At 42.9% G+C, this 23,796-nt stretch overlaps 1 protein-coding gene across 2 annotated transcripts in view; it reads left to right on the forward strand.

The window, feature by feature from the left end:
- Positions 1–23,412, forward strand: part of VTI1A (vesicle transport through interaction with t-SNAREs 1A) — an 850,986-nt gene extending 827,574 nt beyond the window's left edge. For both annotated transcript variants that reach the window (XM_029610398.1, XM_029610395.1), the window contains exon 8: positions 23,186–23,412. Coding sequence is in view for 1 of the 2 variants with exons in the window: in XM_029610395.1 (XP_029466255.1) it covers positions 23,186–23,279 (94 nt within the window). In the remaining variant the exon portion in view is untranslated. The remainder of the gene's footprint in view (positions 1–23,185) is intronic.
- Positions 23,413–23,796: the final 384 nt, after the last annotated feature.

Here is a 23,796-nt window from a genome sequence, read left to right on the forward strand (position 1 = left end):
ACCTTTTTTGAACCTAGCTACACTAACTGCACTAACCACATCCTCTGGCAACAAATTCCAGAGCTTAATTGTGCGTTGTGTGGAAAAGAATTTTCTCCGATTAGTCTTAAATGTGCTACTTGCTAACTTCATGGAATGCCCCCTAGTCCTCCTATTATCCGAAAGTGTAAATAACCGAGTCACATCTACTCGTTCAAGACCTCTCATGATCTTAAAGACCTCTGTCATATCCTCCCTCAGCCGTCTCTTCTCCAAGCTGAATAGCCCTAACCTCTTCAGCTTTTCCTCATAGGGGAGCTGTTCCATCCCCTTTATCATTTTGGTTGCCCTTCTCTGTACCTTCTCCATCGCAACTATATCTTTTTTGAGATGCGGTGACCAGAACTGTACACAGAATTCAAGGTGCGGTCTTACCATGGAGCGATAGAGAGGCATTATGACATTTTCTATTTTATTAACTATTCCCTTCCTAATAATTCCTAACATTCTGTTTGCTTTTTTGACTGCCGCAGCACACTGAGCCGACGATTTTAAAGTATTATCCAGTATGATGCCCAGATCTTTTTCCTGAGTGGTAGCTCCTAATATGGAACCTAACATCGTGTAACTACAGCAAGGGTTATTTTTCCCTATGTGCAACACCTTGCACTTGTCCACATTAAATTATCTGCCATTTGGATGCCCAATCTTCCAGTCTTGCAAGGTCCTCCTGTAATGTATCACAGTCTGCTTGTGATTTAACTATTCTGAATAATTTTGTATCATTCGCAAAATACTTGTCGTATTCCTTTCCAGTTATGCAATTCCTGTTCAGACAGCATAATTACCTTTCCCTTGTGTCTTTCTTAACAATAAAAATACTGGGCCTTTATTTTTTTATTTCCGCCGTGAATTGTAATGAGCAGTGTGTCACACATGTGAGCGTGGTCTGTCAGGTGTTTCACGATGGGAAAAAGGTTGAGAACCACTGCTGTAGAGTATCTCAAAACAGAGGAGCCAGGCTCCTCTGTTTTGAAATTCAGCACCCAATTTCATAACGTATGTGCCAAAAAAATGTAATTCTCAATGCAGTAAGCAAATGGTATGCTAATGCTTAGGAATTAAAAAAAAAAACTGAACAGACACAAAAATGTGTGCATAAGCCTGAGTTAAAATGTGTTCTTGGCCTTTTGCATAGACTGAGAGCACATTTTAATTCATGGGAGGGGGAGGAGGAGTCTGATTTAGTCACACAGAACAAGCACAGATCATGTTCTGTGAGTTTAAATCATGAGGCGGGAGAAGGAAGAATGGAATCTGGGGAGGGAAGGCGCCCAGCATATTGGAGTCATCACCAGGGAAAAGGACCTTGATGTCCTTGTGGATAATACATTGAAATCCTCAGTTCAGTGCGTGGCGGCAGTCAAGAAAGTAAGTAGGAGGTTAGGAATGAGCCAAAAAGGATCGGAGAGTAAAACTGAAGATACTATACTACCTCTGTGTCAATCCATGGCACGCCAATACCTTGAGTATTGTGTACACGTCTGGTCGCCCCATCTCAAAAAAAAGACATAGGAAGCAAGAAAAGGTGCAGAGGAGGAAACAAAATTGATAAAGGGAGTGTCATGTCGTCTGTTCTTCAGTTTTGTTTAGTGAGGAACTCTTAAGAACATAAGAACATGCCATACTGGGTCAGACCAAGGGTCCATCAAGCCCAGCAACCTGTTTCCAACAGTGGCCAAATCCAGGCCATAAGAACCTGGCAAGTACCCAAAAACTAATTCTATTCCATGTTACCATTGTTAATGGCAGTGGCTATTCACTAAGTGAACCTAATAGCAGGTAATGGACTTCTCCTCCAAGAACTTATCCAATCCTTTTTTAAACACCGCTATACTAACTGCACCAACCACATCCTCTGGCAACAAATTCCAGAGTTTAATTGTGCATTGAGTAAAAAAGAACTTTCTCCGATTAGTTTTAAATGTGCCCCATGCTAACTTCATGGAGTGCCCCCTAGTCTTTCTACTATCCGAAAGAGTAAATAACCGATTCACATCTACCCGTTCTAGACCTCTCATGATTTTAAACATCTCTATCATATCCCCCCTCACCCGTCTCTTCTCCAAGCTGAAAAGTCCTAACCTCTTTAGTCTTTCCTCATAGGGGAGCTGTTCCATTCCCCTTATCATTTTGATAGCCCTTCTCTGTACCTTCTCCATCGCAATTATATCTTTTTTGAGATGCGGTGACCAGAATTGTACACAGTATTCAAGGTGCGGTCTCACCATGGAGCGATACAGTGGCATTATGACATTTTCCATTTTATTATCCATTCCCTTTCTAATAATTCCCAACATTCTGTTTGCTTTTTTGACTGCTGCAGCACACTGAACCGACGATTTCAATGTGTTATCCACTATGACGCCTAGATCTCTTTCTTGGGTTGTAGCACCTAATATGGAACCCAACATTGTGTAATTATAGCATGGGTTATTTTTCCCTATATGCATCACCTTGCACTTAGCCACATTAAATGTTATCTGCCATTTGGATGCCCAATTTTCCAGTCTTACAAGGTCTTCCTGCAATTTATCACAATCTGCTTGTGATTTAACTACTCTGAACAATTTTGTGTCATCTGCAAATTTGATTATCTCACTATTCGTATTTCTTTCCTGATCATTTATAAATATATTGAAAAGTAAGGGTCCCAATACAGATCCCTGAGGCACTCCACTGTCCACTCCCTTCCACTGAGAAAATTGCCCATTTAATCCTACTCTCTGTTTCCTGTCTTTTAGCCAGTTTGCAATCCACGAAAGGCAAAGAGCAGGAGAGGCAGTGAGCGGACAAGGTGTGGGAGAGAGAGATACTCAAGCTCCTGCAGGGCTGTCTTCTTCCTTCCTATTTATTTACTTATTTAACATCTTATATTTCGCAGCTTCCAATCAAATAGCATTCAGTGCAGTGTACATATAAAACAATCATATTTAAACAAAATAAAAACATGACAAAAATATAATCAAATATGCAAAACTGCATGCAAACAAACAGGTTATCCCAAATCCTTCTCTAAATAAAATGGTCTTCACTTGCTTTCTAAACATCTTTACATTATCTTCAGCCCTCAATTATGCCAGGAGAACGATCCATATCACTGGAGAAAACTTTTGCGTAGGGCAAGAAAGAAGTGGAAAAAACATAAATAAAATGAGAAATCACAATTGATTTATTGACATTTGTGACAAGAATACAGGGCAGCATGTCATGTTGCTAAGTGAATGTAATATTCCAAGTCTTTGGCCACTGCAGTTGATCAACCTTTGGTATTGTTCTCCTTTATAAAAAAAAAAATTAACATCAAAGCCAGTGATGTTGGATCAAAAATTATTTAACTGTGAAACCATTGCAGATTTCTTTGAGAACAAAGTCGCTAATCTCAAAAAACAGTATGATGGCTCTATTGTGTTGCCTGATGTCTTCAGTCCAAATGATGTTAAAGAAGGTGCATTTGAGTTCAAGTGTTCTTCATTAGATGGTATCACCTCTGTTTTTGCTGGTTTTAAGCCCACATTTTCATCTTTGGACCCTTGACCCTTCACCTTTGTTAAGAATATGAAAGATATTTCATTTGATATTATTAGAATTATAGCCAACTGTTCCTTGCTTGAGGGACACGTCCCTGAAATATTGAAACAAGCAATAGTTTGCCCTGATCAGAAGGATGGTAGTAGACTCAGGTGTGATGTGACAAACCATCAACCCATGTCTAAGTTACCCACTATAGCAAAGGTTTTAGAAAAGGGTGTGTTGCTACAGCTAGATTCTTTTCTAACAGGGGGTGACGCTCTTGATAGCCACCAGTTTGGATTGTTGTTACTCTCACTTATTGATGTTCTACTTTGTAGCTTAGATCATGGCAGGTCTGGCATATTAATACAGCCTGACATGTTTTAGTGCCTTTGATACAGTTAGACACAACGTTCTTATCGCGCAACTACAAATGGTTGGCATTTCTGGGAAAGTACTGTGTTACTTGCTTTTAAATGGCAGCAGGCATTGACCTTGGGAGTGCCCTAAGGTTTAGCTCTGTCCTCTGTATTTTTCAATGTATATCTCACCCCACTGGGAACCTTGCTTACAGAATTGGATTAGTCTTATTTTATATATGCCGATGATGTGCAACTATTTATTCCTTTGATGCTGCTGGCTTCTTTCCAGGATTGTATGTTATGTATTAAAACCTGACTAGCATGTAATGGCTTGCTGTTGAACATACCAAAGACCAAGTTGCTTTGGGCTGGTAAGAGCTACCTGACAACAATGTAACTGCATTAATTGTTGTTAATGTTTGTTTGCCAATATCCACTGAGGTTAGAAGTTTTGGAGTTGGATTCCCAGTTGTCCATGTATTCACATGTTCATCATGTAGCGCAAGTGGCTTTTTACAAATTGAAAATGTTAAAACCTTTGAGACTCCTGTTGCCACAAGAGATGTTTAGCACGGTGCTTCAGTCGTTGATTTTGGGATATCTTGATTATTGTTTCTTTTTGTATGTGCATATCCCTGAAATTCTCCTGCATATATTCCAATTGATACACCGCGCTGCTGCACAGATACTTATGGGCCTGAGCAAGAGTGATCATATACAGCCTGTTTTAAAGGAACTACAAACAAAATACAGGGCCAAGTTTAAAATGACTATCACACATAAATTGTTAGCAGATTATTCCTGCGTGGTTTGTGGCATAAGTAGTTACGCTCCTATCTGCACCCTACATTCCCAAGGCTGCTCCAGGTTCCCACTAATCACAAGTTTCAGAAAACATTTTGATTGCCAGCAGCTTCCTCCAGTGAGACTGGGGATTCCCTGTCCAAAAAAGCCTCATTATTCAGTTTGCATGGAGAATGGTCCATGCCTGTTATCTGAGAGCCTGTTTCCTGCTCCAGGTAGCAGTCTGCAGGGAACAGGAGAGGAAGAGCTAATTCTGAAGTGAACAGAGCAGAGAACAGTTACTGTGTTCCCTAATTCATTCCCCTCTCCCCTTGCCTCAAGTATATTCAAAGCAAAAAGCCAGTGAGGGAGTCAGGCAACTAGATGACAGAAGGGCAAAAGGGGGTGCTCATGAAGGACAAGGAAATTGCAGAAAACTGAATGAATTCTTTGTCTTGGTCTTTACAGAGGAGGAAGTTGGAAACACCATACCTGAAACATTCTTTAATGCACAATAGCAGAATGGGATCTATTTACTGTTTGGGATCTTGCCAGGTACTTGTGACCTGGATTGGCCACAGTTGGAAACAGGATACTGGGCTTGATGGATCCTCAGTCTGACCCAGTATGACAGTTCTTATGTTGTTATGGTGGAGATTCTGGATAAATAAAAGAAATATCTATTACAATGGAGGATGTAATAGATCAAATTGACAAACTAAAGAGTAACAAATCACCAGGACCAAATGGTATCCATGTCAAAGTTCTAAAAGAACTAAAACTTGAAATTGCTAACCTGTTACTAGTAATCTGTAATCTTTCGGTTAAAAAAAAGCCATGATTTCTGAAGACAGGAAGGTTGCCAATGCAAAGCTGATTTTTAAAAAGGGCTCCAGGGGGTGATATGAGAAACTATAGACCGGTGAGCCTGTTGTTGGTACCATGCAAAACGGTAGAAACCATTCTTAAAAACACACTCACGGTCACATACAGTAGATAGACATGGCTTAATGGGGAAGTTTCAACCTGGTTTTTGCAAGGGGAATTCTTGTTTTACCAATGTTTTAGAATTTTTTGAAGGTGTAAATAAACACACAGATAAAGGTGAGCCAGTTGACACAGTATGTCGGAACTTTCAGAAGGCATTTGACAAAGTCCCCCATGAGAGACTCCTCCGGAAATTACAGTCATGGGATAGGAGGCAGTGTTCTATTGTGGATTGGTAAGTGGTTAAAAGGCCAGAAATGGAGGATAGGATTAGTTTTCCAGATGAAGAAAGGTAATTAGTGAAGTACCACAGGCATCAGTACTGGGATTTGTATTCATAAATGATCTGGAAAAGGGAATGACGAGTGAGGTGATCAAATTTGCAGATGATACAAAACTATTCAGATTTGTTAAAAGAACTGAGACTAGGAGATTGGGCGACTGAATGGCATATTAAATTTAATGTAGAAAAGTGCAAAGTAATGCACATTGGGAAAAATAATCCCAGCGGTGTCTGTATTGGGAGTCACTATCCCAGAAAGGGACCTTGGAGTCCTTCTGGACATTACATTGAAATCCTTGGCTCAGTGCATGGCAGCAGTTAAAAAAGCAAACAGAATCCTAGGATCAATCCAAAAAGGAATGCAGAATAATGTAGAAAATATTATATTGTCTCCATATTGAGCTGCTGTGCAACCGCACCTTGAGTACTGTGTGTAGTTTCTTGAGATGGTTGCCCCATCTCAAGAAAGCCATAGAAGAACTAGAAAGGTGCATAGGAGGGTGTCAAAATTGATTTAAAAAAAAAAAAAAGGGATGGAACAGGTCCCCTTTAGTAAGAGGCTACACACAGGTTAGAGCTCTTCAGCTAGAAAAAGAGATAGGTGAGAGAGGACACGATAGATGTTTATGACATCATGAGTGTGATGGAATGGGTAAATAAAGAATTATTTCATTTTTCAAATATTACTAAAATAAGGGGACACTATGAAACTACCAACCAGCAGATTCAAAACAGATTGTAGAAAGTACTTTTTCACTCAACGCACTGTCAAGCTGTGGGGTCTGTTGCCAGAGGGCATGGTCAAGGTAACTAGCATAGCGAGGTTTGAAAGGGGTTTGGACAAGTTCCTGGAGGAAACATCCATGCAACATTATTAGCCAGCGAGACTAAAGAAAACTGTTGTTGTCCCTGAGAGTGAGTAACAGGAATTAGATCTGTTTTATGGGATCTGCTTGATATTTGCGACCTGGATTGACTATTGTGGGATACAGGATGCTGGGCTCAATGGACCTTGGTCTGACCAAGCATGGCAATTCTTAGGTTCTTCTGTCTCTTTCAGGGAACGGGAGGGAAGGGGGAGATGCAGGAGTGGACAGAGCAGAGAAAAGCTACTCTGCTCCCTGATGTTGATTAGTATTCTCTTCAAACATTCTTGGTAGCAGTAGAAAGAAAAAAAAAAACCCCCCGCTGCTAGATGCCGGTTAGTTGAGCTTTCCAGTTGGTTAAGTGCCGAATAAATGGGGCTTTTGCTGTATTTTAGAATCTTCCTGTTGTTGGCCATCGGCATCAGCAGTTCTCCATGTTCACTCTTGTGCTTTCCTCCCGCTGTGATCAGTGGGGGCAGAATATCCTAGGTGTTCTTACCTGGAAATCCCACTCACAAGAAGGTGTCTGTTTCAGGTTATTTTCTAGCACGTTCTTTTAGTTAAGAACAGTATGAAAGTGCACCTAATGACTTACTGCAAAGGATAATAGAAGGCTACACTAGTGTGTTTGCATTGTAATAATACCACAGGAAACTATGAGAATGAAGCCAATGTGTTGCACTGCAAGGACATTCATTAGAGTCCCGGGATATGATTACTGATCCTTTTGTGCTTGCCTAACCAGCCGTTGACTTGCACAGAGAAATGAGTCACCTCTTTTGGCAGATTAACAGCACAGTGATAACAGCAAGGTATGCCAGCCTTACCAAGCAGCTCACACTACATTATCGAGTGACAGCATAGAAAGAGTGACTTTTTACTGGGAAAGAGCCACATTTTTGTCAATATATGGTATTATAATGGCGGCATGAAGTAATGTGGATATGTTTAGGACGTTAATATGCACAATTATTATTTGTAGCCAACTTTCCAAAGGGAAGAGCAGCATTTGCATGCACTGCCTCTATTGTATGTAAATCTATCTCATGCATATTCATTCTGGATATCCTGAAAACCGGGTCTGTTTGTGGCTCTCGAGGACCAAAATTAGCTACCCCTGATTTAAATGTGCACACACAAGAAAATAAGTTCCATTTGTTCCATGTGAAATTTCCAGTTTATTATTCTTTTTGTATACTTGGTAATTTCTGTTCCGCCAAATCCCTCCCCACGTGCACCACCCAAGCAGTGCCAGTAGCCCTTGGTAGCCCCAGGACTAGAAGGATGCTGCTTCCAAGGTGCACCCTTAGCACCAATGATCAGTGGTAGGGCCAGTACTGTAGCAGCAGATGCCTTCCCTCCCTAGACCCTTCATGATGCCTCAATGGTATTCCCCAAGTCCAGCCAGCCCCATTGGAATCTGGGTCCTCTATTCTGTGATGCAGATCACTGTGAAACACGTATAACTACCTTATGAAAATGTAATTCAAAAGAAATATAATATGTAATATGTTATTGCATATGTGTTAAAGACAGAAATGGATGTATGAGTTTCTGCCTTTTTTGTCAGTAATACCATTCATGGTAAGGTTCTTAAATATTGTACTTGACTTTGAAGGAATTCAAATACCAGTGAAACAACAGGTTCAGAACTTGGGTGTTCTTATTGATTCAAGCTTATCTTCCAACCACAAATTCAATCAGTTGTCAAGACCTCTTTTTATAAACTCCCTCTCTTGCATCATATCAAACTTTTTCTCAGTAACACCAAATTTTGATCGATAGTTCAAGCTTTGATATAATTTCAGCGATTGATTACTTTAACTCTCTTCATGTAGGTCTTCGCTACTCACCTGTTCATACTCTATAATTGCTGCAGAATACAGCTGCCCGACTGGTTTCTGGAACTCCATTACTTGATAAACACAACTTCAGTTCTGTTTAAACTGCATTGGCTCCCTGTTCAATGGGGATTCAAATTTAAATTGTTACAGTAATTTATAAAGCTATTAATGGCCTTTCCCACCGTCCTACTCATTTACAGCGATCTTCTCAATGACATTCACTTGACGTATCTTCTCAGAAGATAATGAGGCTTGCTGAGTCCAGGGAAAGTTTATTCTGTGTTGCAGGCCCTCCGTTATAAAACGCATTACCAGAGTTTATAAAATCCATTCCAACTGTTGTCCATTTCAGGAAATTGCTAAAGACTGTGTTTTCTCAGGCATTTGAAAATGTATACTAGTACTATGACAATCATGCAATTTTGATTTGTGTTAACCTAAATTGTTAGAAGGGCCATACTGGGTGATTTGTAGTTTTGGCTGCTTTTAGAGTCAGTTGCTGGCAGACAGGAAGATCTTGGTGTGATATTCTAGAGCTTGTTTATTGCAAACGGTTGAAGTCTGTTTTATATGTTTGTACATGATTTTATAACTGTTTTTATATCACCTGCTTAGAATTGTTGATAGAGCGGGATAGAAGTTAATAAATATTAGATAGTGTGCTCTGTAAGGTGTGCATTCTTCTATAATAAAATGCCATGGAGACAGCAAGAATTGTGGTGATCCCAGTATTAGTGCACATTCTGAACTGAATTGAGTTCAACAAATGGCCTTCCTTGCATAAGGGGGAAAAGATTTCAAAATGTCGAGTTCATCCAGTAACATATACATGGGCAATATGTTCTTTAGCCAATCAGAGTGCTCCATCAACCAATCAGCTGTTTGTTTATGGGTTGCTTTCTGGTAAAGCTCAAAGCTCCATTTGATCCAGGGCTTTCTGTTATATAGAAACATAGAAGTAATGGCAGAAAAGGGCCAATGGTCCATCCAGTCTGCCCAGCAAGCTTCATATGGCGTGCTGTGCAAGTTACTCCCATGTATCAGTCAGTGCTGCTTGACGTGCTTTGCTTATGGACTTGGCTGTAGAAGTAGTCCTGTGGTTTTTTTTCCTTAATGTCCGCGCATCAGTACTCCAGACTGTAAAAAAAAAAAAAAAAAAAAAAAAAGTCATGGCTCGTGTTGGTTGTTTCTGAATCGAAATTCCTCTTTCCCTCCATCCACCTCCTCCTCCTTCAAAGCAGAGAGCGATGTTGTAGTTGCATCAAGGCTTATTGGTTAAGGATAGTAATCCATGCCTTCTGTTAAGGGTAGTAACTGCTGCTCTGTGCAGGTAATCCCCACGCTTATCAGTTCGCCAGGCTATAAAATTGGGGCCCTTATTGATTGCTGTCTAAATCCAATTCCCTTTTTCCCCTGCCGTTGAAGAAGAGAGCAATGTTGGAGTTGCATCAAAACAAGGCTTATTGGTTAAGGGTTGTAACCGCCGCACCGGCAAGTTACCCAATCATGCTTTCCTCATTTCCTTTAGGGCTTGGCCATAGAAGCAGTTCTATACTTTTTCCCTTATGCTGCATATCAGTATCCCAGACCATGGAAGTCAAGGCCCTCGGTTGTCATCTGAATCCAATTCCTTTTTTTCACTTGCCGTCTAAGCGGGGAACAATGTTGCAGTTACATTAAAACATCAAAAAAGAGCCAAAAATATTGCCAATACAATGACACCAAAAACCAAAAAAAGGCAAAATCGAACAATAGCAGACATCAGATTAGACCCTAATGTACCAAATGGTGAATGCCTAATATAATATACACATCAGCAAGCCTGATGGCGTGCCCCTATGTAAATGGGCCACCTGTCCGTCTACATCATTTGCGTACTGCAAAAGTCTCTTTTATATTTATTTCTTTGTATCTTATCTCCCCTGCACCTCCTCTCTTCCAGAGTATACATATTCATATCCTTCAGTGTCTCCTCATAGGTCTTCCAATACAGACCCCCCACCATTTTCATCCTTTCTCTGGACCACCTCCATCCTGTCTCTATCCTTTTTGAGATGTGAGCTCAGGAACTAAACACAGTACTCCAGGTGAGGCCTCACCAGGGACCTGTACAAGGGCATTATCATCTTCTTTTTCTTACTGGTTATTCCTCTCTCCTTGCAGCCCAGCATTCTTCTGCCTTTAGCTATCACCTTGTCACATTGCTTTTGCCATCTTCATCTCCCCAGACACTATCACCCCAAGATCCATCTCTTGGTCCGTGCACATCAGTCTTTCACCCCCTATCACATACAGCTCTTTTGGATTCCTGCATCCTTGATGCATGACCCCTTGCTTCTTGGCATTGAATCCCAGCTACCAAATCTTTGACAACTCTTCAAGCTTTCTTATATCTCTTTTCATTCTCTCTACTCTTTCAGGCGGGTCCACTCTGTTGCAGATTTTAGTATCATCCGCAAATAGACATACTTTATCTTCTTTCCCTTCTGCAGTGTTGCTCACAAAGATATTTGACAGAACCAGTCCTAACACTGATCCCTGTGGCACTCCACTTAACACCTCTCTCTTTTCAGAGCAGGTTCCATTTACCATTACACGCTGTCTCCTATCGGTCAACCAGTTCCTAATCTACGCCACCATCTTGGTGCTCACTCCCAAGTTTCTCATTTCATTCACAAGCCTCATGTAGAGGATTGTATCAAAAACTTTGCTGAAATCCAAGTAGATCACATCGAGTGCTCTTCCTTGATCCAATTCTCCCGTCACCCAATCAAAAATATCAATCAGATTTGTCTGACAGGACCTTCCCCTGGACCTTACAAAAGTGCACAGCTAGAATCTCTTGAAAGCTTAATGATCAGCGGCAGTATGAGTGTTTGTTTCTCAGTGAATCAGAGGTGGACTTCACAGCCAGGAAACTGAACTCAAGTTTAGGATTTTTTTTTCCATAATGAGAATCTCCGAGATTAAAGTTCTGTGGTCTGAATGAATGTGACAATTATTTCCTAAAGTTGTAAGAATAACAGTTTTATATTCTATCTCTATCAAAGTTAAGGTTTTGGAACTTCTGTCATCTCTTTTTTTTTTTTCCCTTCCATTATTTCAGGGTGGTCGGGACACTTTTTTATGCATCTGAAGTCTACACTGACTCATTTGTGTCCATATTTGATAAGATGTTACCGTGATTGCTAATTTTCCTAACAATTGTCACAGCAGCACCAGACCTTCATAGCACGGCATCATTATTCAGCGCTGGTCAATCACTTAGCGAGACATGTGCAAGAGATCAGTATAAACCGGGATAGATGTCATGCACTTCCTCGCTAATGAATACAGCCTTTACAGAAGCTCTAAACGCAGTTGGCATCCTTAATCTAAGATTTGTAGTGGCTCATTTGGAACTGTTTTATGTTCATACAGAATCATCTTAAAGATACGGAAGCTGGATCTCTCGTCCTGTTCCTACAGTTTTTTCTTCCCCCATTTGTATATATGACATGACAGAATGATTTGTAGCAGGAAACTCTGCAGCTACACAAAAAGGCACCTGAATTATATTGGGTGCATCCCAAAGGCAATCCACTTGACCTTTAGGGACAGGCTGTTGACTGCATTGTTCATCAACGTGCGGTACAAAGTTGGTGCTGGCTGCTAAGGAGAGCTTCCCTTTTCATTTTAGCCTTTGTATCACTGTGGCAATGCTGTTATGAACCAGCATAAGACATAAGATCAAGCCTGAAAACTCCAAGGAGAAAAGTGGTTTGCATTACTGGGAGAGAGAAGCCTCTAAAAGCAATGACTATAATCTGGAAAGTGTAGTGACTCTAACCTGGAATGGATTCATCTGTTCACCTATTTCAGTTGTGAGAGAAGTAATGAAATCAACTTAGCAAGATTCATTCTGGCCGCTATAGGTCGCATAGCAGAAAATCTTCAGGTCTTACCAAATAGCAGCTGTCATAAAAGGGGACATTCATCAGAAAAAGGACACTGGAGTATGCAGAAGGAGGAGCCTCTATAAGCACTCTACCCACAGACACCTGTTCACCCAAATACATGTGCCCTTTTGCATCTGCATGCATCTAGCGCAGGCCTTTTCATTAGTAACTCAAGGTGAGTTACATTCCGGTACCATAGGAGGTTCCCTGTCCTCAAACAGCTTACAATCTACAGAGGGCGAAGCGACCAGCCCAAGGAGCATCAGTGCAATTGGAACCCTGGCTTCCCTGGTCCTCAGCCTGCTGCTCTAACCACTAGGCTGCAGCTCGACTCCAGCCTTCAGATACCCAGACGCACCCATTTACTCCTGCCTGAGGTTGGTGTACGTCTGGGCTGGAGCCCGGCCACAGCCGTGCAGCTTCGATTGACAACTGGCGGGGAAATAGAAATGCTAGCTGCAACAAACCCAATTCTTTTGCTCTCATCGCATAACAAAAACATTTTCAGTCTGCTTCTATGTTTGCCCATTGAGCTGACATTACTGTTGGAGCATGCTCAGTGTGTTTTCTGTGTCCGATTCCAGATGTTGGTGGTATCAGGGGAGCAACTCTACATACCAGGAAAGGGATAATGAGGGTCATGTGTAATGTAAGAAAGCAGATAATGTATTAGATGATTTCAAGCAAAGACAGACTACGGAGGCGCATAAAGGGGGTTTATGTGATTTGTCCAAGATACAAAGGGCCTCTGAGCCCTGGTTTTTTACTTTTATTCACCAAATTTAATGAGTAGCTTTCTGCTGGAAACATCTCTGTGTCCCAGTTTGGGGTGAATGAAAACCAATACACATTACTTCTCTAACTTAACATGCACATAGCGATGCTCAAGATAAAACCCATGATTACAAGTCCCCTACTCATATTCTGATCTGGCAGTAGTAATTCTCGCACTGCGCATGTGCACTTGAATTTAGCCGTTGTGTTTATTGTTGGGCCGGTCCCTAAATAAAGCCCAGCACCATGAACTGGCTTGGGATTGGAATCTCGGGCCCTGGGTTGATGAAATGGGTTTTGGTGGCTGCTAAGCGGCTCTGCTGGTCCCTCTTGGATTTTCCCCAACATTCTTAGGTTCTGCTTGCTGGAGTTTATTTTAAAAGAGCGCTTTTCAGGAAGCGCTTCCTGTTTCCACATCCTGTAAAGCAGCAAGAATAGATCTGAAGGTTAAAGCTTTTAAACTTTCTATATGCAGCGGCGCTGTGAAATGGCCACACAGAGCACATCCAATCAACGCTTAGTTCATTGAGTATCGGCAGCTCTGTGATTCCTAATGGAACCAAGTATTGTCCTTCATATTTCAGTCCAACATCCCTTTTAATTTAGCTGTGCATAGCTACTAATGAAACTCAGTATGCAAATAAGCAGGCCTTTGCCTTCAGGATTGTTAAATCCTTACTCTTTCAATGGACATTCCCTTTCTTAAACTATTTGCCCTGTAAACATGCCTGGCATTTTGAAGCAGTATCTCTGTTCTTCATTTTGCTGACTTTCAAATAGAATCGGAATAATATCGTGTACAAAAATGCCAGCCATTGGTTTTATGGGAAGAGAGAGAGGCCTCAGTCTCACAGTTCTCCTCCTTTCACATCCCTCCCCACCCCCAGAACCCTTCGCATTCCCTTCTCGCTCCCCACTTGCTGCTTTGCTCATGTGAACACCCAGAGGCAGTATCTGCCTGGGACAGGACCATTGGCTACTGTACAGATGGGGCCAGTCAAAGCCAACTATTGTTCCATTTCTCGCTGCGGCGTTGGCTGTAGATCACATTTCAGAGCCCCTTCTTCCACACTTTCTTTACTTTCAAGGCAGCAGGCCTGCATTTAAGATCAGCTTTAGTACTTTAACTGCCTATTGAATGAACATGCCTACCCTAGCCCCCGCCTGTTTTCCTTTCTGGTTTATGGCCAGAGCAAAACCAGTGCTTAAATCTTCCTTCGTTTATAGCTCTCACTTAGAGTCGCGTAAATACATCTACTCTGTTCTTTGCCCGCAGTTTTGCAAACATAACATAAATTTACTGATTTCTTTCTGCATATTTGCTATTGGAGCGGCAGAGAATGTTTGCAAACTCTCTCCGCCTCTCTGCCCCTCTCATCTCTTTGGTCTGTACCTTTCAACGAGCAGATCCATGCCCCAGTGTTCAGGACGATGCTTGCTTCACAGCTGTAAGAAGGCAGTTGCTTTAAAGGGGAACCCTAACTCCCCACCATTCTGGGGCATGGTAATATGGGGTGCTGCAGCAGGGCTGGTATTACCTTGGCACAGAGGTCAGAAGGATTGGAAACATCGCTGTAAAAGGGAGGACATGCTTTCCAGGGCAGTAGGGGGCTATTTCCAAACTCTCTACATCGGGACAAAAACCATGAGTCCTTTGCACGAATTTTCAAAGGGAATGTGCGTCCCGCAGGTGCAAAGGAGCCACAGTCTGAAAGCCGGTGTAACGTAGACAGGATGTTGCCAGATTACCCCAATAAATCACTGTTTACCTACATAAGTGGTTTTGCAAATTGTCCTCAATAAATATAAAATGTATGAAATAAAAATGCTGGACAAAGAAGGCATAACTGGAGTTAAGACCACAACAGAGGAGGAAGAAAGTGGAGAAACGTAACCAGCAAGCGTTGCATTTTTGTCAAGTGGCGTTAAACAACTCTAGGCCTCATGAGCCACACAGATCAATCAAGCTCTGTATGTCATCAGACATGAAGGTGCATGAGAAATTGTATACCCAGTGAAGAACATTAATTGAGGCTAGGGCGCATTTACATTAGTTAAAATCCCGATTCAGGGAGCAGAATTGCATAGAATTTATGCACTTGCCTGTGGATATACAGAGATTCGTTTTTTTAAATCCCTTTAAATTGCAGATGTTCTGTATCTTGCATGGATAAGTAGTAAGCAGAGTGTAACTCTCACAGTTCATTAGCGTGATTTTAATTCTAGCCCCCCCCCCCAGTCAGTGCCATTCTTCTGTAGTATCCTTAATAACCTTTTCCTGTCCTGTCCTTGAACTCGGCTCAGGCTATTATTTAAGGCACATATCGGAAGGGAACATATCAAAGGCCAAACATTTCTGTTTAAATGACTTTAAATATAATGCTGTACTTGTAAGCTCTATAGAGAATTTCTCTTAAAGTATTTGAATATATTTTTTTCGCAGTGCAGAGCAGACTGCAGGCTCGAAACACTATTTTGATGTTGGTTTCTTATCTGTACCTGAAGACTCTGTATTTAATTGGCATATATCCGACTGGCATCTTATGTTTATTCTAATAGAAGAGACTTGGGCCAGGATTAGGATCTAGTGCATTCAGAAAGGTCAGTTTTATCTGATGAGATTGAGGTTGCTTTTTTTGCCTGTTTTTAAAGCCGAGCTTCCCAAACCATGGATTATGACCCCAAATGGGGCTCACCAAACCTTCAGCTAGGGTCACAAGTGGTGAAACCAGCAGCAGCAGCCCTGCAGTGGCCCCACTCTCATATGAGTTTCTGGGGTAACAGGAACCCCTGTATAAGGAGGGATCAGGACCACTGCAGGGCCTGTGAACTTGCACTGGCTCATAGGCCCCATTTTGACTTTCATTACTCATGACACTGCCACTTGTAGATCACCATTGAGCTTGGTGCCAGCCAGGGGGGATTGCCCCTGTTCCTCTCTCCTCACCACTAAATCTACCCAAGAGAAAAATGTTGCTCCTATTATCAGTCTGCTGTCTCTTCCCACCATTGGCCTGGGGCTCAAAGAAAAAATGTTGCTACTGACCCTAGCCAATGGGATGTTTAGAGGGAGGGATCAAATACAGTAGGTGGAAGGAAGGCAAAACGATTACCGTCATGGTTAAAAGGTGAGGTGAAAGAGGCTATTTTAGCCAAAATAAATCCTTCAAAAACTGGAAGAAGGATCCATCTGAAGAAAATAGGATAAAACACAAGTATTGTCAAGTTAAGTGTAAAACATTGATAAGACAGGCGAAGAGAGAATTTGAAATGAAGTTGGCCATAGAGGCAAGAATTCATAATAAAAACTTTTTAAAATATATCCTAAGCAAGAAACCTGTGAGGGAGTCTGTTATACCATTAGATGATCGAGGTGTTAAAGGGGCTCTTAGGAAAGATAAGGCCATTGCAGAAAGACTAAATAAATTCTTTGCTTCCGTATTTACTAATGAGTATGTTGAGGAGATACCAATTCCAGAGATGGTTTTCAAGGGTGATGAGTCAGACGAGCTGAACCATATCACTGTGAACCGAGAAGATGTAGTAGGCCAGATTGACAAACTAAAGAGTAGCAAATCACCTGGACCGGATGGTATGCATCCTAGGGTACTGAGGGAACTAAAAAATGAAATTTCTGATCTATTAGTTAAAATTTGTAACCTATTATTAAAATCATCCATTGTACCTGAAGACTGGGAGGGTGGCCAATGTAACCCCAATATTTAAAAAGGGCTCCAGAGGTGAACTGGGTAACTCTAGACCAGTGAGCCTGACTTCAGTGCCAGGAAAAAGTGGAAACTATTCTAAAGATCAAAATCGTAGAGCATATAGAAAGACATGGTTTAATGGAACACAGTCAACATGGATTTACCCAAGGGAAGTCTTGCCTAACAAATCTGCTTCATTTTTTTGAAGGGGTTAATAAACAAGTGGATAAAGGTGAACCAGTAGATGTAGGGTATTTTGATTTTCAGAAGGCATTTGACAAAGTCCCTCATGAGAGGCTTCTAAAAAAAACTAAAAAGTCATGGGATAGGAAGCGATGTCCTTTCGTGGATTACAAACTGGTTAAAAGACAGGAAATGGAGAGTAGGATTAAATGGTCAATTTTCTTAGTGGAAAAGGGTAAACAGTAGAGTGCCTCAGGGATCTGTACTTGGACCGGTGCTTTTCATATTATATATATATAAATGATCTGGAAAGGAATACGACGAGTAAGGTTATCAAATTTGCGGATGATAAAAAAAATTATTCAGAGTAGTTCAATCACAAGCGGATTGTGATACATTACAGGAGGACCTTGCAAGACTGGAAGATTGGGCATCCAAATGGCAGATGAAATTTAATGTGGACAAGTGCAAGGTGTTGCATATAGGGAAAAATAACCCTTGCTGTAGTTACACGATGTTCAGTTCCATATTAGGAACTACCACCCAGGAAAAAGATCTAGGCAGCATAGTGGATAATTCTTTAAAATCGTCGGCTCAGTGTGCTGCAGCAGTCAAAAAAGCAAACAAAATGTTAGGAATTATTAGGAAGGGAATGGTGAATAAAACGGAAAATGTCATAATGCCTCTATTTCACTCCATGGTGAGACCACACCTTGAATACTGTGTACAGTTCTGGTCGCCGCATTTCAAAAAAGATATAGTTGAGATGGAGAAGGTACAGAGAAGGGCAACCAAAATGATAAAGGGGATGGAACAGCTCCCCTATGAGGAAACGCCGAAGAGGTTAGGGCTGTTCAACTTGGAGAAGAGACGGCTGAGGGGGGGGATATGATAGAGGTCTTTAAGATCATGAGAGGTCTAGAACGAGTAGATGTAATTCGGTTATTTACACTTTCGAATAATAGAAGGACTAGAGGGCATTCCATGAAGTTAGAAAATTCTTTTTCACTCAGTGCACAATTAAGCTCTGGAATTTGTTGCCAGAGGATGTGGTTAGTGCAGTTAATGTAGCTGGGTTCATAAAAGGTTTGGATAAGTTCTTGGAGGAGAAGTCCATTAACTGCTATTAATCAAATTTACTTAGGGAATAGCCATTGCTATTAATTGCATCAGTAGCATGGGATCTTCTTGGTGTTTGGGTAATTGCCAGGTTCTTGTGGCCTGGTTTGGCCTCTGTTGGAAACAGGATGGTGGACTTGATGGACCCTTGGTCTGACCCAACATGGCAATTTCTTATTTTCTTATGTTCTTGTAGGTATTTAAGGGTTAAATCAACTGGGAGGGGGATTCAGAAGAGGGGTCAGCTGGAGAGGGTTTGGAGGTAGGGGATGGAGTGGGGATAGGATTAGCTGTGGAGGGTGAGAGGCACAGGAATGCAGGGGTTGTTAGCACTATGTGCATTGGGAGAGGCTGTCCTGTGTCCACCTCAGCCTAGGAGCATGGGAAGGAGAAATGTGCTCACGCCTGCATCGTACACCTTTCCCAGTAAGTTTATTAAGGAGAAAATCATGAATTAATTGTAGGAAGGACTGTCAAAAGGCATAGAATGCATTGAAAGAATTCTGAATTCTGCCTTTAAAAAAAACTAATTAAAAACAGGCAATTGAATCAACAGTACCTTCATAAAACAGCTATTGTACTGAAGCTGGCAACTGATATTACAGGAAACATCATGGACTAAGTCAAAAACCAAATCCAATGTGGAACTATAGGCTGGCCCCATGGCTGTCCTGGACATGCCATAAAGAGAGGGAAGGCCAGGGCTGCCTCTACAAGGCCTGATGAAAGGGAGAGCACGTGGAGCAGGGGTCCCACAGTGGCTGAAACAGTACCTAACATTTTATATAGGTATTTATTTCTTTAATTTGGCATAGAAGTGCCCTGCAGCTTCTTCCTGCTCAGAGCTGCGACTGAGATGCCTCAACATGAGCCTTCATTCACAAGCATCTTGCCCTGTTTTGGATTCCTCAGCTGGAAACGGCGTGCACCCTAAATCCAGCCACTGGCGACTGTGAATGTCACTGTGGCTGCCTCTCTGTCTGTCCCCGCTAACAGTTTGTGAATCATTCATGCAAATTTGATTCAGACTTCTGCCACAGAAAGCAGAGCGTCCAGTGACCCCTGGCTTGCACTTCTCATGTGTTCTCAATGCCCCCTTCATTTCCTTTGGAGAAACAGTTCAGCTCATCTGAAATCTCAAGGAGTTTCAAGCACCCCATGATGTCATTGAGCATTTTTAAAGCTGCTCTGCCATTGGTTACTGCCTGTGGTCACCAGCTGAGTCCATTTCTCGCCCACTTTTGTACAGGGCAAATCTCTCCCTAATGTTAAATGATATATTTATTACAAGGAAATTCACATAACCATTTGCAGATTTCTGTTCCAAAGAAGAAAAGTAGGCTTCATGAATTGTTTGCACATCGCCTTGAGGAGGGGGGGTGGGGGACATTCTGATTTCTTAGAGGTAACTGAGGGTTTTCGCTGACCTCCCCCTGATAGTATGATGCTGTTAGTGTAGCCATTCATCGTCTGCTCTACTTTTAGTGGCGGTGATATCGTTCATTTGGCCAAGAAAACAGAATCTTGCTGTGCATTCGCGTCTGAGGCCTTGCAGGCCCCCTGCCATCTGAAGACGAGAACCTCAGTCTGGCGAAAGAGGACGCCATCTCTTCGCAGCAGTGGGAGGCAGATGACTTGTCGCGTGCAGCTATGCCTGCTTGCTTCTTAAGCATTAGGCAGGCCTAGAGGCCTTCATCCCACAAATCCACGATGCCTGTCGCGGGATCTCCGCACGAGGCCCGCTTACCTGGGTTACTTCCGGCAGACTTTCCCTGCATTTAAGCCCTCTCTGCCTTTGAATCCTTCCAGCTTTCTCTTTGTAGGGGGTAGCGACTAGTGAGAGAGACTTTTACTAATGAACAGGTTTGCATGGGGTTTTTCTTCCATGGTCCTGCACGTTCCACCCGAGTGGGGGCAACATTTATTCTCAAGTGCCCCCCTCTCCCTAAACGTCATGCCGGCAGAAACGTGTAAATTGCAGCGCTCGGAGGGAGAATGACGGCACTGCAGCCCTAATTAGCTTTCCTTTGTTAGGCTATTAAGCATTTCTCAGAGGAGAACAGTCACAGATGTGTTTAAGTTAGGTCAATAGAAAGGCAGCACCTACAACTTGTTTGTTTTTACTGTAAATTTTTTTTTTTGCACATGGGAGGAGGAGGAGAAAACTACCTCCAAGGGCAGTAAATATTGCTGGTGAAGCTGGAGTTGGCTGTCATTGGTGGAGGATTGATGCTGTGGTGGGAGCTTTTCCAGCCAGAGGAGAGCAAGAGAAATAAACGAGACAGCTCCAAGTTCAGCCGTGAGTGATAAATGAGGACAAAGCAGGCCATTCATCTCCTCCCGGCAAAGTGGACATAAACACTAAAGCAGTTTTGCGGAAGACGTGTCAGCAAATGTGATCATTTTGTAAGTTGTCAGGAGGAGAGCGAGCTACTCCTTTTACAGTGTCACGGGGGAGCCTGCTAGTCGAATGTGACAGCTTTCATCCATCCATGGGCTAGGAAGGGGGGAAAAGTTCCAGGCAGGCGTGGAGAGAACAAAACCCTGCTGTATGGATCCGTGCGGGCCTTGTCTGTATCCAGAATGCAGCCTCCCTATTCCCGTCAGGACAGCAATGCAAAAGTCATCCACACAAACAGGGGCCCTGAGGCTGGAGCCCTTCTGAACCCTTGGTGACAGTGGAAGTTGCCATTTTCTTTCCCACAACCCCCTTGGTCCTGAATCACACCAGTCCTCCCGACCATTGGCTGTCACCTTCCCCCCTGCAATTGCAGCATTGCCTTTTCTACCCTTCTCGCCAGTCTTTCCTCCTTCCTCCTCTGCCTTTCCAATCTTTCCTCTCCCCCCCCCCCCCCCCCCATCGGATACCTTGCCATTGTGCAAGTGGCTAAGTGCCTCTGTCCACCCCCGAGACTGCTTCCTCTGCCTCTGTGGCACTGTTTACTTTCAGCCATGTGCTTAAAACTAAGTCATGAGAACAGGGATACTTCCAGCACCAGGTGAGCAACAGACAAAGCTGGCAGCCCAGCTACTTAGGCAGCTCCATGCGCAGCAGAGGGGAAAAAAACGCCATGATCGGGGCAGCGGGCGGCAGACAGGATTCTGCGCCCACAGTTACATTCTGCGGCGTTTACCATGCCGGAGCCTTGGGGTATAGCCAAGGGATCATACACCTCAGCAGATGCTTGTGAGGCCTATTGGACGAGCTCGATGGGAGCAGACCCAGGGGTACTGTAAAGAAGTGTTTCTTTAGAGAAAGGCTGGCGGATGCATGAACTTCCCCTCCCAGCAGAGGGGGTAGGAGGTAGAAGTGGTATCGGAATTCCAAAAAGCACAGAGGATTAGTGCGGGGAGCAAGGGGTGAAGCCCCAGGTCTGCAGCACTGCCACAGGAATAGGCGGGGGGGCAGGCTGCATCCTTATCTGCCTTCATGTTTTACCTCCCTGGGGCAGGGATCAGTTTTAGCCAGGACGATCTGTTTCTGGGTGGATTTTAGGGATCCTGGCAGCAGTTCTCGCCCCTGGGGGAGGCCTTTAGCTTCGCCTTCTCCTCCGTCGCCACCGGCAGTAGCCGGAAAGTAGCTGAGGAATGTTGAACCTTCGGGATGGTGTTTTGGTCTCCCTTCAACCTAGCCTCCCATGTTAGCACACAAGTCGCCCTTCCTGGCATCCTTTCAGCATGGAAGCTGTTCCGCTTTGTGTCTGATCCCTTCAAAGGATGTTCAGGGCACGGCTTTCCTCCATATAGGAGGTTTTCATAATGCATCATTAGTCCATAATATGAAAAGAGCTACTCCGGTTAGCCTGGAAGGGGAAATCTGTTGCAGACAGAGGTTGAATAAGATAAAGTATTTTTACTTAAAGCATTTTGTCTGATTAATTTCCGTCTTCATACTGGTTAGAGCGCACAAGAGTTGCTTCTTTCCATTGAGTGAGTTACCCGCCGCTGAGATACAAGGGGATTTGATAGCCTAAGCCTCACAGTTTGACAGTTGCTTCTCTATATCAGCCTTTCTTTCATAGCTACCTTTATACTTTTTCCTTGATAAATTTGTACAAGCAAGTGCTTGGCTGCCATGAATTCCCCTGCATCCTTGTTCTTTAATAGCACGTACAAAAAAAAAAAAAAAAAGAAAAGACCCAAATCAGAAAATCTATTCTGTTTTCACAATCAACGCTTAACGATATTTAAAAAAAAATAAAAATCTCCACTATGGTTTGTCCAATGTGTTGTGTTAACGTACTGGTATTGTTTTCACAGGGGTGCGTGAATTGGTTTTGATTGAAAACAGGGGGCAAATGTATTTATTTATTTATTTATTTAGAGGCTTTTCTATACCGATATTGGTGGGTACATCATATCGGTTTACAGCAAACTGAAGGTAGAAATTACATGAAACAGGGAAGGGGAATGGGGTTGCAGTGACTAAAAGCTGGAGAACTAACTAAAGGAAGGCGAGAAATAAGGTGATATAGAGAGGATCCTTGGGGGTGGGGGGAAGTAGGGGTAATATCACACAACTGGAAATGGAGCTGCCCCGGTAGGAGCTGTGTTCATACACAACCTCCTGCAAGATGCTATCTGGCCACTTCCTAATTAGAGGGGGAGGGGGAGGCCTACAGCTTGAATAGTGAAAGCGTGGAGGGGTGGGGGGGGGAGGGCATTTAGTTTAGCAGCCCTGTCTATTTAAAGGAGACAGATGTGCGTTTGAGTGTTCAACAGTGTTCCCTTTGATTGACTTTCCTCTCTCTCTCTTTTTCTCATTTCGCATGTTTACCCAATTGTAGGATTATCCAGAACCGGATTTTGGTTGTTATCTTGGCGATCATCATTGTCTTCACCATCGGGCTGGCTGTTTATTTTTCTTTCCGAGGACACTGATGCATCTGTTCCCTTCTGGTAAACAGCAACAAGAACGGTGACAAAAAGAACAGGAAAAAAAAAAAAAAAGTGAGCTTTACCCTGCCCAAGAAAGAGAGACTCTCCCTCCCCGCCCTGACGGCATCCCTCTCCCTGCCACTGCTTCCAGACACTCTCTCTGATTTTCTTCCCCACACACCACCACCACCCCCCCTTTTGCTTTGTGTTGGGCCGGGGGGGATCTAGGGGATTCTTTTAAGAAAGCAATTGAGAAATCCTTGCTGGCGATTAGGGGAGGGAGAGAAGGCGGGTATCAGGTGTCTGGGAGAAGGGAGACGTTTTACACTCCCCCTGTTTATTTTGGCTCTGCACCTCTGCTTTTTCCTATCTGCACTGACTCTGCAGGCTGCCTCTCCCACGTCAGAGAGCTTGTGAGTAAGGCAGAAAGCAAACGTTATGGGAGCAGCAGCAGCTTACCATCGCGCCCAACCTGCCTGCAGTGAGTGGCCAGGATAATGTGGAAAATATGAGGATTGTT

Source organism: Rhinatrema bivittatum, chromosome 7 (assembly GCF_901001135.1).
Source record: "Rhinatrema bivittatum chromosome 7, aRhiBiv1.1, whole genome shotgun sequence".
NCBI lineage: Eukaryota > Metazoa > Chordata > Amphibia > Gymnophiona > Rhinatrematidae > Rhinatrema > Rhinatrema bivittatum.